The sequence below is a fragment of the Indicator indicator genome, chromosome 5 (genome assembly GCF_027791375.1).
Source record: "Indicator indicator isolate 239-I01 chromosome 5, UM_Iind_1.1, whole genome shotgun sequence".
In the NCBI taxonomy this organism is placed as follows: Eukaryota; Metazoa; Chordata; class Aves; order Piciformes; family Indicatoridae; genus Indicator; species Indicator indicator.
The window spans coordinates 5,661,454-5,679,483 of record NC_072014.1 but is presented as its reverse complement, the minus strand read 5'-3'; the positions used below and the strand labels follow the sequence as shown (position 1 = coordinate 5,679,483).

At 45.7% G+C, this 18,030-nt stretch overlaps 1 protein-coding gene across 4 annotated transcripts in view; it reads right to left on the bottom strand.

Annotated features, from left to right (window-relative positions):
* Nucleotides 1-8,970, bottom strand: part of MYO1B (myosin IB) — a 113,945-nt gene extending 104,975 nt beyond the window's left edge. For all 4 annotated transcript variants that reach the window (XM_054381462.1, XM_054381465.1, XM_054381464.1 and 1 more), the window contains exon 1: nt 8,836-8,970. In XM_054381462.1, the coding sequence (XP_054237437.1) occupies nt 8,836-8,970 (135 nt within the window). The remainder of the gene's footprint in view (nt 1-8,835) is intronic.
* Nucleotides 8,971-18,030: the final 9,060 nt, after the last annotated feature.

The window sequence follows — 18,030 nt, the reverse complement described above, 5'->3', positions numbered from 1 at the left end:
AGGACAAAGGGTGATGGTTTGAAACTAAAAGAAGGAAGTTTGTTTTGGTTTTCGGGGTTTTGCAGGGTTTTTTTGTTTGTTTGTTTTGTTTTTTTTTTTTTTTACACTGAGGGTGGTAAAACAGTGGCCCAGGTTGCCCAGAGTGGTGGCAGTGTCCCTGGAAACACTCCACATCAGGTTGACTGGGGCTCTGAGCAACCTGGTCTAGTTGAACATGTCCCTGCTCACATTGTGGGGGTGGTTGAAACCAGATGCCCTTTAAAGGTCTCTTCCAACCCAATCCATTCTATAACCTTCTGTAAAGCCCAACAAAGGCTACATCTGGCCTCAAACCCAACATCCTGAAGATCAACATGATCATGCTGACATCAGAAAGTAATGACATCAGGAAGAAAATTGAACTTCATCACTCAGTCCTATCACAATGGTGATTTTCCCAGCAAGCTGCATGTTTCTCAATATCACAAAACCCTGTTCTTCACAACAAAAAGAGGGATGGTCACACAAGGCCAATGCAGAAGAGGACAATTGGTCTTATTCACGCAGTTCTTTCCTCCACTCTCTTCTTCAGCATGTAGCACCAGAAATAGCAGGCATGAGTGCACCAGAAACAAAGCCACTATGTTTGACAGCAATTCAGTAAACTCCTAAATACCCAAAACGCTCCTAAATGTGGTGGCTGAAAAAGGGGCAAATCAATAATATACAGAGAAATAGTGGAGTAAAGTCAAGTTGGAAACAAAAAGGCTACCCACAGAATCACAGAATGCCAGGGGTTGGAAGGGACCTCAAAAGATCATCAAGTCCGCCATCCCCTGCTAGAGCAGGATCACCCAGAGTAGGTCACACAGGAATGCATCCAGGCAGATTTTTAATATCTCTAGAGAAGGAGGCTCCACAACCTCTCTGGGCAGCCTGTTCCAGGGTTCTGTTACCCTCACAGTGAAAAAGTTTTTCCTTACATTCACCTGGGACCTCCTCTGCTCCACCTTTGCACCCATTGCTCCTTGTCCTATCATTGGACATCACTGAGCAGAGCCTGGCTCCATCCTCCTGACACTGCCCTGTACATCTTTATAAACATGAATGAGATCACCCTTCAGGCTCCTCTTCTCCAAGATAAAAAGCAAGCCCCAGCTCCCTCAGCCTTTCCTCACAAGGGAGATGTTCCGCTGCCTTTAGCATCTTTGTGGATCTGCACTGGACTCTTCCAAGCAGGTCCTTCTTAAACTGAGCAGCCCAGAACTGGACACAATGTTCCAGATGTGGCCTTACCAGGGCAGAGCAGAGGGGGAGGAGAACCTCTCTCGACCTACTAACTACATCCCTTCTAATACACCTCAGGATGCCATTGGCCTTCTTGGCCACAAGAAATAAAATACCCCTAAAATACTAAACCAATATTGATCAACAGGAAGCAGCTTAGTCTGCCAAACAAGCACACCATAATATTCAGGCCATCAAAAGCAAGGATGCTACCTCAAACCCAGCCAGCACCGAGTTATGACACTGGAATGCCAAATATTTAACGTTTCAGTGATAAAACAACGTGTGTTCAGTACCCTCAGAGTGTTCCTGCCCAAAACAGCCCACAAACTCCACGCACAGAAAAGGCAAATTAAATGCTGACCTCAGAGAAAGAGTCTGGTTTCTTGTAAGAACAAAAAGCAAACAAACATTTTCTTGTAAGGAACAAAATGTTGACCTCTGCAAATCTGGGAGGACTTCAAGAAACAACATAACTGCGGGGAAAAATGTGCATGGCAGCAGAACAAAACCCTATCTGGCCTCTGAAGGCTGACTCCCAGGAACCTACGCAGCTCTGCTCCCCTCCAGACTCCTCACACCTCCCTTAATGCTTCCACACATCTCAAAAAAAGCAACAAAACCAATACAAAAGAAATTCAGACTAATACATATACAGACCAATATACATATACACAGAATCACAGAAGCATTAAGGTTGGAAAAGGCCTCCCCCATCATCAAATCCAACTGTTAACCTAACACTGCCAAGTCCACCACTAACCACATCCCTGAGCACCACGTCATAGAACTGTAGAATCATTGTGGTTGGAAAAGACCTTTAAGATCAAGTCCCTCCATCAACCCAATACTGCCAGGTCACTGCTAAACAGATGTGCCTCAGGACAAGAGCTACACATCTTTCGAATCCTTCCAGGCATGGGGACTCCACCACTGCCCTGGGCAGCCTGTTTCACAAACCTGACAACCTTTTCAAGGATGCAACTCGAGGCCATTTCCTCTCATCCTGTCAGTTGTTACCTGGGAGATGCAATGTACCCCCAACCTTGCTATAACCTTCTTTCAGGTAGTTGTTAAGAGAGAGAACCATAGAATCACAGACTCACAGAATGTCAGGGGTTGGAAGGGACTTCTAGAGATCAGAGTCCAATCCCCCTGCAAAGGCAGGATCATCTAGGGCAGGCCACACAGGAATGCATCTATCTAGGTGGGTTTTGAAAGTCTCCAGAGAAGGAGATTCCACAACCTCCCTGGCAGCCCTAATCCAGGGCTCCAGCACTACCACAGTGAAGAAGTGTCTCCTCATGTTGAGGTGGAACCTCCTGTGTTCTAACTTGTACCCACTGTTCCTTGTCCTGTCACTGAGCACCACCAAAATGAGCCTGGCAGCTTCATCCTGACACCCACAGATAAGATCCCCTCTCAGCCTTCTCTTCTCCAGTCTAAAGAGCCACAGGTCTCTCAGTCTTTCTTCACAGAAGAAAGGTTCAGGTCCCCCAGTCATCCTCACAGCCTCCATTGGATTCTCCCCAGCAGGTCCCCATCTCTCTTAAATTCAGGAGCCCAGAACTGGACACAGTGTTCCTGCTGTGGTTTCACCAGGGCAGAGTAGAGGGGGAGAAGGGCCTCCCTACACCTGCTGGACACATTTTTGACACACCCCAGAATGCCATTGGCCCTTTTGGCCAAACAGGCACATTGCTGTCCTATGGATAACTTGCTGTCCACTAGGACTCCAGAGTCTTTCTCCACGGAGCTGCTTTCCAGCAGGAGGACCCCTAGTCTGTACTGGTGCCTGGCGTTACTCCTCCCCAGATGCAGGACTCTGAATCTATCCTTATTAAAATTCATGAGGTTCCCCTTCTCCCAGCTCTCCAGCCTGTCCAGATCTCACTGTATGGCAGCACAGCCTGTTGGGGTGTCAGCTACCCTCCCCAGTTTGGTACCATCAGTGAACTTGCTGAGGGTGCACTCCATCCCCTCATCCAGGTCACTGATGAAGATATCGAAACCTCTTCTCCAGATGAAACCACCCCAGTTGCCTCTGCTGCTCCTCACCATACTTGTGCTCTAGATGGCTATGGCACAATGTATGCTGAATTTCCGCCCTTCAGGAGTCACTGTAAATACATACACACAGACAGACGCCTCCCCTCCCATTTGTCAGCATCCCAAAACACAAAGGCAAAAGAACTGCTGAGCTGGATTAGCTGAGCATATTCCAGCCAACTTAGAGGGGAAAAATTCTATAAAGGATCCAAAAAAAGTTCAAGGAGTGAGTTCAACAGATGGAGTCAAAATTCATCAGTCACACACAAACTGAATTTAATGAATGTATTTGAAGTCGTCCACACGGTCTCTAGGTCACACATTTTAACCACACAAACTGCTCTCTGGAACCTTCAAATAACCAAGACTGTGGGGTTTTTTTCTACTCACTGTGTTGCCCATGAGCCACATTCTACTCTGTGAAGTTAAATAAAAACTCCCACGGGCTTTTGTTTCTGGTATTTAGAGAAAAGAGCTTCAGCAGAGAAGTGATGCAAACATTATCAATGGAAAGTTTCAAAGCTGTGAGAAGAACATAATAAAACAATTACAGCTTTCTAACGGGACCTTTCTTGGGCAGACATAGCCCAGAGGTTTCCAGACATGACTAAACTCCAAGATTCCCATTTTCAATTAACACATGCATGCTACCCACCAAGCCCTTCCCCACCCCAAAGCCACTCAACATGAGATTACTGCAGAATCTGATGGCCTTTAGGAGAATATTTGGCCTAACTCCAGCTCTACCAGCCTTCATGCTTGTTTTTATAGGCACAGCCTCCAGCTTTGCACTCCAGTATGCAACCTAACACCCAAGGCCATTAAACTTTCCATCAAATACACATAAAATTGAACAACAGGTAATCAAACTCTAGTCTGTTCTCTGTTAGGAGAGTACACTTATTGCTCTGTTTTGCACCATGGCATGAAACTTAGAGCTAATTTTCTTGAAGGGCCTACAGTGACCATAGCCAGGACAGTACAAGAGGATCATTCAGGGATCCTGATCTGAATGCTCTTGCAAGGGGAGCTCTTATGGAGAAGATCAAAGTTTTCAAAAGGGTAAAGGGACTGAGACTGGGATCTGCAACAGCAAACATTCAGCATCACAGTCTCACAGTATATCAGAGGTTGGAAGGGACCTCAAGAGATCATCAGGTCCAACCCTCCTGACAGAGCAGCATCACTTAGGGTAGTCAAGAATCAAGAATCACAAACACAACTAATGTGAAAGAGACTAGTAAAGACAAAAACTTCTATTCTTTTCCAGTGGAATGAGCCCATTTATCTCGTCTTTTATGGCCACAGGGAGAGATTGGGCACTGTTCACTGATGACTTGATCTGATTCTCACATTTTATAAAATAGTAAAATGGTTTGGGTTGGAAAGGACCTTTAAAGGTCCTGTAGCCTGAGCCCTCTGCAACAAGCAGGGACATCTTCAACAAGATCAGGTTGCTCAGAGCCCTGTCAAACCAGACCTGGACATGTTTTCAGGGATGGAACACCTAGCACCCCTCTGAGCAACAGGTTCCACTGTTTCATCACCCTCTTTGAAAAAACTCTTCCCTATTATCTAGTCTAAAACTCCCTCTTTTAGTTTAAAAGCATCACCCCTCATCCTGTCACAACTGGCCCTGCTAAAAAAGATTGACCCCATCCTTCTTACAAGCACCCTCTCTTGGTTTACCTCTCAAGACTGTTTAACACAATTATGCAACATACGGTTGACTTTACAGCATCTTCAAAGCTACCCATGCTCTCATACCTCACAAAAAACCCTTCTGAAGGTTATAAATGCAACTCCATTTGAAAACTAACATAGGTAGGCCACATACAGCCTTCACTCTACAGGAAACTGCTTAAAAACTGATGTTCAGTCAGCCCTGGTTTACTGCTTTAGAAACATTTCACTGTGTTCATACGGCTTCGGTTTGAACTGTTTTTTAAACTTGGACACAACTTCTGGTAATTCCTACAACAGAACACTTACACGAGGGTTGAACTTAACTTCATAGACATGCCATGAAAGGACATAGAATGGTTTGGGTTGGAAGGGACCTCCAAAGGTCATCTAGTTCAATCCCCCACAGTGAGCAGGGACATCAGTCTTGCTCAGAGCCTTGTTGAGCTGGACCTTGAATATCGCCAGGCATGGGGCCTCAACTACCTCCCTGGGCAACCTAATCCTGTGTTCCACCACCCTCATGGTAAAGAACTTGTTCCTAACATCCAGTCTAAATCTACTCCTCTGTAATTTCAAACCATTGCCCCTTGTCCTATCACTGCAGGCCTTTGTAAAAACAGTCCCTCTGCAGCCTTCTTGTAGGCCCTCTTCAGGTACTGGAAGGCCCTTAGGTGTCCCTGGAGCCTTCTCTTTTCCAGTCTGAACAACCCCAGCTTCCTCAGCCTGTCCTGGTAGGAGAGTTGTTTCAACCCCCTGATAAGACAAGGAACAATGGGTTCAAACTAGAACATAGAAGATTTCACCTCAACATGAGGAGAAACTTCTTTACAGTGAGGGTGACGGAGCACTGGAACAGGCTCCCCAGGGGAGTTGTGTAGTCTCCTTCTCTGGAGACTTTCAAACCCTACCTGGATGCATTCCTGTGCAGACTATCCTAAGTGACCCTGCTCTGGCAGAGGGGTTGGACCTGATGATCTCTTGAGGTCCCTTCCAACCTCTGATGTACTGTGATACTGTGAACATCTTTGTGACCCTCCTCTGGACTTGCTCTACCAGGTCCATGCCCTTCCTGTGTGGAGGGCTGCAGAGCTGGACACAGTGCTCCAGGTGAGGTCTCACCGGAGCAGAGTGTCAGAATCACCTCTCTCAAGCTGCTGGCCATGCTGCTTCTGATTGCAGTCCAGGATGCCGCTGGCTTTCTGGGCTGCAAGCACACACTGTTGGCTCATGTCCAGATTCTCAACCCTGAACGGACATATCCTTTCCTACTGCCTCTGAAAGGATTCCAAGAGTTCAGCTTGCATATGTAGCTTGTTAGCGCTGAAGAGATCTGCAATTTTTGTATAGCACCAACAGTAGCTCTCTAATAGTCCAATTGGGTCTACCTAGGACAGGATGCAAACTACGGATTTCATGTGGTAAAACAAACAATTTCCACAAGTAACAAAGGCTGCATTGCGATCATCTAGAAATACAAAGAGTAGTTTTTGTGAGTGAAGGCTGGGGAGGTAAGAGTGGGTGGTGAGGAGGAAGAGGAAGGTTGAGTTTGCACTTGAACATTAAGGAGGTTGTTACTGTGAGCACCATTCTAACTGTTTCTGTTTTAAAACGTGTCTAAAATATGCAACAGTGGCATGAAACTTACATGGCAGCAGAACTCACAGAATCCCAACATGGTGGGGTTGGAAGGGCCTCTGGAGATCATCTAGTCCAACCCCCCCTGCTGAAGCAGGGTCACCCACAGTGGCTTGCACAGGATCACTATGTCCAGGCAGGTTTGGAATCTCTCCAGACACAGTTGCTTGCAGGTCACAGCTAAGCCTTGGTGTAAACATTTCAACTACTCCTACCAAACTCATCCTTACGCAGATTCACCGATTGCATTGCGTTGGAAGGGACCCTCAAAGCTCATCTTGTCCCAACCTCCTGCAGTCTGCAGGGACACCTCCAACTACAACAGGCTGCCCAGGGCCACATCAAGTCTGATCTTGAATGTCTTTCAGGGATGGGGCCTCAACCATATCCCTGGGCAGCCTGTTTCAGTATTTCACCACTCTCATTGTAAAGAACTTCTTCCATATGTCCATCCTCAATCCACCCTGCTCCAGTTTCAAACCATTGCCCCTCACCCTATCACCACAAGCCTTTCTGAACAGGCTTCCCCAGCCTTCCTGCAGGTCCCCTTCAGATACTGAAATGCAGCTTTAAGGTCTCCCTAGAGCCTTCTGTGCTCCAGGCTGAACAGCCCCAGCTCTTTCAGCCTGTCTTCATAGGAGAGGTACTCCAGCCTCCTGATCATCTTTGTGGCCCTCCTGTGGATTTGCTCCAGCAGGTCCATGTGTCTCTTGTGTTGCTGGCCCCAGAGCTGGATGCAGCACTCCAGATGAGGTCTCACCAGAGCAGAATAGCAAAATCACCTCTCTCAACCTGCTGTCCATGCTGCTTTTGATGCAGCCAACTTCTTTCAGCAGCAGTCTTGGATTGTTTCTACAAATCATTACAGTCATACAGCCTGAGCTGTGCAACAGACACCATGTTGTGTGCATTTTAACAAAAAGGGAAGAAAAACATGAAACGAAAATAAAGGCTTAACTGGGATCACAACCTTCATTCCCCACCTGCATTTCAACTGCCAGTTCACAACAGCACTCTTACCTATCATGACTTAGACATTAACATGCCTGAAAATCTTGATTACTTCCATATCTATCCAAGCTCAAAGTTTCCAGTTTAAAACCCAACCATTCTACTAAACAGAACATTTCTTTTTTTTTTTTTTTCCAAATCAAACCTAGTAGGCAACACTTAAGCCAGCCCTACCATACTCCAAGCATGTACTGTTTCTATATCACAAAATCACACAACACATCCAGTTGGAAGAAACCTCGAAGATCATCCAGTCCAATGCTTGACCCAGCACTAAAGGGTCAACACTAAACCCTAAGTGTCAGGTCCACATGGTGCTTGAACACCTCCTTGGATAGTGACTCTACCAATGCCCTGGGCAGACCATTCCAATGTTTGAGAATCTTTTCAGTGAAGAAATATTTCCTAGCATCCAGTCACATCTCCCCTGGCACAGCTTGAAACCATTTCCTCTAGTCCTGTCATTTGCCACCAAGGAGAAGAGGCTGTCCCCTCCTTGTTCCAGCCATCCTTCAGGTAGTTGTAGAGAGTGATGAAGTCTCCTCTCAGCCTCCTCTTCTCCAGACTGAACAACCCCAGCTCCCTCAGATGCTCTTCAAAGGCCAGGTGCTCCAGGCCCTTCACCAGCCTCATTGCCCTTTTCCAGACATGCTCCAACACCTCAATGTCCTTCCTGTAGTGAGGGGCCCAGAAATGAACACAATACTTGAAGTGTGGCTTCACCAGTGCTGAGTACAAGGGGATGATCACCTCTCTGTTCCTGCTTTCTTGGCCACCTAGGCACAGTGCTGACTCATATTCAGTTGACTATCATTAACCTGCTCTAATATCCTGGAAGTGCCTTCCCTTTAAGTGAATTATTTATAACTGCAATGTCCTCTGACATCAGGAGTATCAAAGCTATCATCATCATCAGTACTGGAACTGGGGTTTTGTTATGAAAACCAGAGGTTGACCACACTGTGAAGCGAGGAAAAAGAAAAAGGAAAAATATTCCAGACGGAAGAGAACAAATGCAAACAATGCAGTACAGGAAAGACTACAGCACAAGGAAGGTTTAAAATATCCCTACTACAATAGGTTGTGTTCAGGCATTCCGTGTGTGTGTGTGACCTTAGAAACAAACAGATTTTAAGAATGACAATGGAGCTCCTCCCAGGTTGAGGCTATTTGTTAACTTATACTCACATATACTTCATTGTGATCAAAGCGCTTTTTCAGATTATTGATGAATGAATCTTCATCAAGTGGCTCCAGAAGGACCATATCTCCCACCCCAATCATGTCATCTAATAGAGACGTCTTGACCTCCATTTTGGCCATTTCCTCCTGCAGAGAAAGAAATTTAAAAAAAAAAGGAACAAAGTTAGATCAATAGCATTCCAATTCACAGGCATTTTCCAGAGAGACTATTTAAGGAACACAAGTTAAAAACTCAATTGAACGACATTGCTTTTTTTTTTTTTTTTTTTTTTTCCCAAGGAACCTTCTCAACATCATTTTCTCCAGCCAGGCAATCCATACAATTCCAAAAATTTAACTTCTAACAGTCAACAATGCCTTCTGGTCCTGCAATATACTAAATGCCCCCTCCCTGGAAGTGTTAGAGGCCAGGTCGGATGAGACCTTGAGTAACCTGCTTTAGTTGAAGGTGTCCCTGTCCGTGTTAGGGGGGTTAGAACTAGATGATCTTTAAGGTCCTTTGAACCTAAACCATTCTATGAATCTATGAAATATGAAACTGCAAGAAACAAGAACGAGGATTCCCGTGAGTACCACATCCAGATTTTTTGGATGATTTCAACACGATGTTCAAGGCTATGCAAAGCCAACTATTAGCAAAAGCTTCACCAGCATCTCCAGTGCATCAAATTAGGACTTAAATTTGTCAAAACCCTATTCTGAATTTCTCTCTCTTCCTTGCATTTCTCTAATTCCACCAACCTCTAAATGGAAACCACTAAGTGAAATCCCCTCAAAGACAAAACCCAAGCTAGTTTATCTCAATTCATAAAGTCCGTACTCCAGAGTGCCTATATTCCAGTACAGAACTCTTCATGGTTATATGAGGCTACCAAAGGACTTCATTTCCTAACCAGACCCAACTAACTTAGGACTTTCATGGTAACTTTATTGCTGAAGGGAGCATATTTGCTGAGCAGCAACAATCCAGCTGACAAGTAGAGCCTCTGCATCTATATAACTGGAGTGACAGAATGCAGAAGCTGGGCTTAAATAGAGAACCAGGATCAAGCAAAGTAACCAAGTCTGATAAAGGAAGTCATTCAGACAAAGAAGTCAAGGTCAGGCCAAGACCTGACACCTATTTGATCCTCCCAGCCTTTCTATCCTTTCAATGCAACTGCTAGGGAAGATTAACCAAGCTCCTCAAGAACTCCAGGCTCTCTGCTTTTGTGATGAGGCTGAAAAAGGAGCATATTAGCAGAGGTGGCCAGCAAAAATGGAAGCAGAGGTGGGAGAACAACTTTGCTGACGACACAAACCAAGAATCAGCTACTGGTTTCAGGCACAACAACCCCATGCAAGGTTACAGGCCTGCGGAAGACTGGCTGGAGAACTGCCCAGCAGGAAAGGACCTGAGGGTGTTGGGTCAACAGCTGGCTGAATATGGGTCAGCAACGTGCTCAGGTGGCCAAGAAGGCCACTGTACTCAGCAACGGTGAGGCTGCATCATGAATACTGTGTTCAGTTTTGCGACCCTCACTGCAAGAAGAACATTGAGGTGCTAGAGTGTGTCCAGAGAAGGGTAATGAAGCTGGTGAAGGGTCTGGAGAACAGATCTTATAAGGAACAGCTGAGGAAACCAGGGTTGTTCAGCCTGGAAAAAAAGGAGGTTGAGGGGAGACCTCACTCTCTACAACTCCCTGAAAGGAGGCTGCAATGAGGTGGGAGTCAGTCTCTTCCCCCAGGTAAGAAGTGACAAGCTGAGAGGAAATGGCCTCACGGGAGGTTTAGGTTGGACATTATGAAAAATTTCTTTACTGAAGAAGAGGTCAAGCGTTGGAACAGGCTGCCCAGGGCAGCTGTGGAATCACCATCCCTGGAAGTGTTCAACAACTTTGTAGATGTGGTGCTTAGGGAAATGCTTAGTTGGTATAGTGGTGACTTGCCAGTGCCAGGCTAACAGTTGGACTTGATGATCTTGGAGGTCTTTTCCAGCCTTTACAATTCTATGATTCTACTGCACAGCTACACAAACCAGCAGCTGAACTTCACCAGTCAGCTGTACCCTCTCAGCTGGGAACTGCTACCAGGCTGTCCTTGCTCCTCTTGTTATTGTAACATATTTTAGTTCTAAATACTTGTTCTTGTTTTCCAAAATGCCTTTGAGCAGCTACTGCCTTATATGCTCAGAGTGAACTTGCCACAGTAGCCACCCATCAGATAACTAATTTAAAACAAGTAAAGCCTTTCATCTCTGGCTTCTGATCACAGCCACTGCACTACTACATGCTATTTCATTTTTTTATATTCAAGCACTGAGTGACATCTGAGGGATATTAGAGCCCAACTTAAGTCATGTTTGCTTTTCCAAATTCAATGAAGAGAAGCGCAGCTCTGCAGGCAGCTAATGGAAGTGGCACAAGCGCCCCCAAACCTGAACCAAGCCTGGGAATGAGGAGAAATTCACATGGAAATGCAAAACCAGCACTGAACTACAGTAACCAACCAAAGCTGAGCCGACTCTGCTAAACAAACAACAGAGCATTTATTTTAAACAAAACTACTGGACAAATATTTTTGTAGAGAGAGATGATTTTACTCTGAAAGTTCACCTCTCTGAACCTCCCAAAACATTTTAAACATTCCCCAATCTTTTCAGAGGTATCACTACAACTTCTGCAGCCCATTAAGAAATTCTTTCAAACTACCAGTCTTGTTTCAATGACCTAATTACTTCCCATGCATCAACTAATACTCAAATAATTTTTTAAAGACTGGAAAAGTTAAAAAAAAAAAGTTCCTTCTAAGGTATGGAACTTATTAAATATTGGGTTTGTAGCCAAAGCTGGGGGGGGGGGGAAAGCTAACTTAAAAATCCTAATATGGGCAATTTCAACCTAAAATTTAAGTTCTAAGTAGTATACCTCATCTACTATTGTGACTGACATACCACTTACCACACTTCATGCATCACAGCTTGGGAATTTCAAGACCAAAACCAGCCAAACCCATCAAGAAGGTTCATGTATTGCCAAGGCACATTTTGGAGAAGAGGTGCAGAAAGATGCTACATAGATTCATAGAATCACAGAATGGTTTGGGTTGGAAGGAACCTTAAAGATCATCTAGTTCTGACCCCCCAGCCATGGCCAGGGACACCTTCCACTAGACCAGGCTACTCAACACCTCCACAAAGGGGACATTCACAGCCTCCCCGGGCAACCTATTCTAGATTCTTCCTCAAACATCCCCTGAGCTCTCCCACACCTACTTACCACTTGAGTCTTGCTCCAAATTTACCCTTCTTACGCCTAAAGCAAACACCAACAGCATTTAAAAACATCTCCCTTCTCTCTAGATTGTCAAACTGTTCTTTCTCAATTTGGTCTCATATTTAGGAACACTTCCAACACATTTCCATTCTCAGAAAAACAAGGAAGATTATTCAGTAACCCTTTACAGCTTGATTCACATTGAAGAACTTGTTTGTAGCATCACAAAATCAGAACTGTTTCAGTTGGAAGAGACCTTTAAGATCATCGAGTCCAACCTTCAACCCAACACTACCATGGCCACTAAACCACGTCCTCAAATGCCATGTCCATGTGTTTCTTGAACACCTCCAGGGACGGTGACTCCACTGCCTCCCTGGGCAGCCTGTTCCAATGCCTGACCACTCTTTCCCTGAAGGAATTGTTCCTAATGTCCAACCTAAATCTCCCCTGGCACAATTTCAGGCCATTTCCTCTCATTCTATCACCTGATACTAGAAAGGAAAGACCAACCCCCACCTCACTCCAACCTCCTTTCGGGGAGTTGTAGAGAGCAATGTGGTCTCCCCCTCAGCCTCCTCTTCTCCACATTAAACAACCTCAGTTCCCTCAGATGCTCCTCACCAGACCTGTTCTCCAGACCCCTCCCCAGCTTTGCTGCCCTTCTCTGGACACACTCCAGCACCTCAATATCCTTCTTGTAGTGAGGGGCCCAAAACTGAACCTGGTATTCAAGGTATTCAAGATGCTTCTATCCCCACACTCCCACCTTACAAGGTCGCCTTTTACAACTGTTGTATCTACTCGCAATGCCTGGGATCCAAAACCTTCCTGTCCCTCTTGGCTGCAAGGATGGCAAATTAAAAATGTCACTCTTCACAGCAGTCTTATCATCAGCCAACCTGAAACAAGAGCTAATGAAAACTATAAATAGAAGATGCTGCAAAGAATAGGTAAATCCCCCAAAGCCTCATCCAATTAATTTCACACATTCCCTTAGAAGGAAATGAAGCAATGCCCTGTTTTTGCCACATTCCAGAGTTTTCTGCAGTAGAACAGCAACAATTGTCAGCAGCTTCCTACAGATGTGCCCTCCTTAGCACATGTTTTGGAATGCTCCCTGGCTGCAGAGGTGGATTGTTTTCCTTCTTTCATTGCAGAGCAGCCAAAAGACAATCTGCTCATCACCAGGACTGACACACTGGATATATTCACATAGGCTGCAGGCTCTGACTACTAAAAAGAAAGCAAACCTTTGGTTTCACTACAACCAAACAGCTGTACAAAAGAATAGATTCATAGAATGATTTAAGTTGGAAGAGGCCTTAAAGAGCATCCAATTGCAACCCCCCTGCCATGGGGAAGGACACCTTCCATCAGACCAGGCTGCTTAAGGCCCCATCCAACCTGGCCTTCCAACACCTCCAGGCAGTGGGGTTCCACAACTTCCCTGGGCAATCTGTTCCAGTGTCTCACCACCCTCACTGTAAAGAATTTCTTCCTAATATTCAGTCTAAATCTGCCCTTGTCAAGCTTCAAGCCATTGCCCCTTGTCCCATCACTACAAGCCCTTGTAAAAGTCCCTTCCTGGCTTTCTTGTAGGCCCCCTTCAGGTACTGGAAGGCTGCTGTAGGGTCACCGAGTCACCAATGACAATGCACATCACTAATTCAGTGGCAGAGCTCAAACCAGTTCCCCATTCCACTTCTGATCCTGAACCCCTGGCAGGCTGCAATTATACTTGCCCGCTCGTTCCCTTTTTTCTCTGTCAGGGAGCAATCAGACCACACCAAGCAGACACTGACAGGTCACTGCTGCAAAAAGCAGCTGGGACAGGATGTAATTACATGAACAATCCAAACCCAACAGGCACCACAGCCATCTTGTACTGCTCATGACAAGTGCAAGCACCAAGTTAGCAGGAGGCAGGGTTTAAATTCATTCTGTTCTGCTGCCCAGCAACCCCTAAATGTCACTAGCTTGTGGTTGACACCCAAAAGGTAGGAGTTCCTTGGAAACAACTTAGAATCACAGAACTGTTTTGATTGCAGATCATCAGTCCAATCATCATCTAACTCTGCCAAGTCTGGTGCTAAGTCATGTCCCTCAGAATCATATATCTGCCTCCTTGTAACACCTCCAGGGATGGGTATTCAACCACTTCTCTGTGCAACCTCTTCCAGGGCTTGACAACCCTTTCAGGGAAGAAGTTTCTTCTAATGTCCAACTTAAACCTCCCCTGGTGTAACCTGAGGCCATTTCTTTTCATCCTATCATTTGTTACCTGGGAGAAGAGACCAACACCCACCTGGCTCCAGCCTCCTTTCAGGGAGTTGTAGAGAACCAGAAGGTCTCCCCTCAGCCTCCTTTGTTTCCAGGCTTAACAACCCTGGTTCCCTCAGCTGCTCCTTATAAGATCTGTTCTCCAGACCCTTCTCTGGACACACTCCAGCACCTCAATATTCTTCTTGCAGTGAGGGCCCCAAAACTGAACACAATATTCAAGATGCAGCCTTACCAGTGCTGAATACAGGGGAATAATCACTTTCCTACTCCTGCTGGGCATGCTATTGCTGATCCAGGATGCTATTGGCCTTCTTGGCCACCTGAGCACACTACTAGCTCATGTTCAGATGGCTATCAACCAGCACCCCCAAGTCTTTCTCCAAAAACTGACACAGAATAGAGTTGCTTTGCAAAACAGCAGCAAGTGTGAGTTAAGCAAACCTTGTGTTGGTTCCGCAGGTAAACTGAGGCAGACTCTGCAGCTGAACTATTACAGTGCCTTTTCAGTCAAAGCTGAATTTTCTCATGTCAGTATATACGAAAAAAAGTTGGTATTATCCAAAGAAAACCCCTGCTTTCCCTCCAGATCCTCACACTCTTCTAGTGTCTGGATGCTCTGTGGGAGCAGTGCACCAGCATTTCCTACCTGCCACCTGGCTGCTGTCTGCTAGAAACACATGCATCCTTCTTCTGCCCAGCAGTCACTGCTCACAGGTGTTGCTCTGTCACCATCAACATGCAGAAAGAAAAGAGCACGCAGAAACAGCACAATGTTGCAATCCACCATATCTTCCTCCAGGATCAGGGAGTCGAGAATTCTGACACGCAGATTGCAGGCAGGAATGTTAATAGAGACCACAACAGCAGTATGAGCACTCTTCAAAGAACTAAAGTGCTTCCCCTGACTTTTCTTTTAGTTTGGCCAATGCCTGAACATCATCTGAATTCCTTTTTCCTTCCACAGTCCTACTGACCAAATCAGCGTTTTTCAAACTGAAAAACTTTGCCACTTGGGGCTTTTGAATAAGCTATTGTTGCCCCCAGCACAGGAGAGACATGGAGTGGGTCCAGAGGAGGGCACCAAGATGATCAGAGGGCTGGAAGATCTCTCCTATGAAGACAGGCTAAAGAACTGGGGCTGTTCAGCCTGGAGAGCAGAAGGCTCCAGGGAGAATTAAAGCTACATTTCTGTATCTGAAAGGAACCTACTGGAAGGCTGGACAAGGAATGTTTCAAAAGGCTTGTGCTGACAGGATGAGGAGCAATGGCTTGAAACTGGAGCAGGGTGGATTGAGGATGGACATATGGAAGAAGTTCTTTATGAGAGTGGAGAAATACTGGAAGAGGCTGCTCAGGGATGTGGTTGATGCCCCGTCCCCAGAGACATTGAAGATCAGACTTGACGTTGGCCCTGGGAATACTGATCTAGTTGGAGGTGTCCCTGCTGACTGCAGCAGGGTTGGATAAGATGACCTTTGAGGCTCCCTCCCAAGCCAATGTAATCAATGCATCTGTAACTGGAACAGGTTGCCCAGGGAGGTGGTGGATGCCCCCTCCCTGGAGGGTTCAAGAAGAGGTTGGATGAGGCCTTGAGCAATCTGGTCTAGTGGAAGGTGTCTCTGGCCATGGCAGGAGGGTTCAAACTCTTTAATCCCTAGCTGACCAACTGCATGCTGTAAAGAACAAAACAGCAACATTCCATGCATGCCGAAAGAAAACATCCTGCAGAAGCCAGCCCTCCGATGTGCTGGCACCTTTTATAGGGGAATACTTTTTAGCTTATATGCAGGGCTGGGTTCTATTGGTTGAATGAGAGATAAGAAAGAATTTAAATAGCTACTTCCAGGAACAGAGCAAGAATGGGAGGTAGGGATTCTGTTAGGGACTATGACTTCTTCTGTTAAAGACACTCTAAGACTCTGTAATGATGGAGATTCTGCAATACTGTAATAAAGGACTTCTGAGATTCTCTGCTCTGCTTTTCTGGAATTCTGTTGTGGAGCAGTAACTGGGCTTGTGCCTCATTCATCACACAAATGGCCCCCCGAATCAGGGGATACTACATGAATGTCTTCGGAATTCCTTTTCCCTTTTCCTTCCACAGTCCTTCTGACCAAATCTGTGTTTTGCAAACTGATTTTTTTTTTTCATTTGGGGCTTTTGAACAAGTTAATGTTTCTCACATCTTACCCACCAAGCAAGAGCAATTGGTTGAAAGCCTGGTGCAACTTTATTTTCTGTGGGTACTGAACATTACACCTGCATACCAGATCCCTTGGGTAGCTAACAACAAACAGCTCTGGTAAACTGCAAAAGTAAAACGTGGCATTACGGGGTATATTTTGTTAGGACTGCAAGAACGTTTGCATTCAGCATCAGCTAAATGGGAACAGCTCTTTAGCAAGATCAGATTAGGGCAGAGTTGCATGCCAGAGACTGCAATTGAAATGACAGATTTGTCCAGCAGAATTCCATAGGAGGAATGAATGCTCTGCTGGCTCCTGCCACCAAACACCACACTTGTAGCTGAAGATTGGGCAATTCAAGAAAGAAAGGCCACTTGAAGCCCTGCTGAACAGCCACAATCATGTGAAGTATCATCTTTTAGCAGTTTAACAGCAGAGGCTTAGCTGCAGGTCAGTAAATCTGCCAGTGCAGCAATCAGAGTACATGAAGAAGAGTACAAAATGGTCACTGGGACATATCTCCTCCTGGCACAAACAATGGCTGGAACTTGCTTCATGAACAGGACTCAGGTCCTTTATACATAAGTAGGGGAGAGGTTTGCTTGCTGTGGCTGGACTTCCTTGGTGTTTGTTGAGCAGGTGGTATGGGGGTTTGTTGTTTTCTTGGGGGGTTGGGATGTTTTTATTTTAGATCAGCTTGGTTACAATCTACACTAAGCAGTAGCTAGTTGTTATCAAGCCCCCAAAAGTGAGAGATACCTCTTGTGTGTCTCTGTTCACACCTTTTGTCAACAGACTACACATCACACTCTTGTAAAAAGTGCACAGTGGCTTGCCACAAAACCAAAATAACCTGAGCCAGCTATACAAAAGATACACATTATAGAATCATAAAATGGGTTGGGTTGGAAGGGAGCTCCAAAGGCCATCTAGTCCAACTGCACTGCAATCAGCAGGGACATCCTCCACTAGAGCAGGTTGCTCAGAGCTTTGTGGAAGATGATCTCCACGCATGGGACCTCAACTAACTCCCTGGGCAACCTGCTGCAGTGTTCCACCATCCTCATGGTAAAGAACTTGTTCCCAACATCTAATCCAAATCTGCTTCTCTCTAATTTCAAACCATTGCCCCTCGTCCTATCACTGCAGGCCTTTGGAAACAGTCCCTCTGCAGCATTCTTGTAGCCCCCTTCAGGTACTGGATGACCATTATTAGGTCTTGCTGGCACCTTCTCCAGGCTGGACAATTGCAGCTCCCTCCACCTGTCCTTGGAGGAGAGGTGCTCCAGCCCCCTCTGATCATTCTTGCAGCCCTCCTCTGGACCCACTCCATCAGTGAGACTAATTCATGAGCCTGAGGGAAGGAGTGAGGGGCTGCATCTGCATTCCCCTACAGCTACTCTCTGCTGCTCTTGCATAGTAGTTTGAATAACATTAGCATGGATATTACCTGC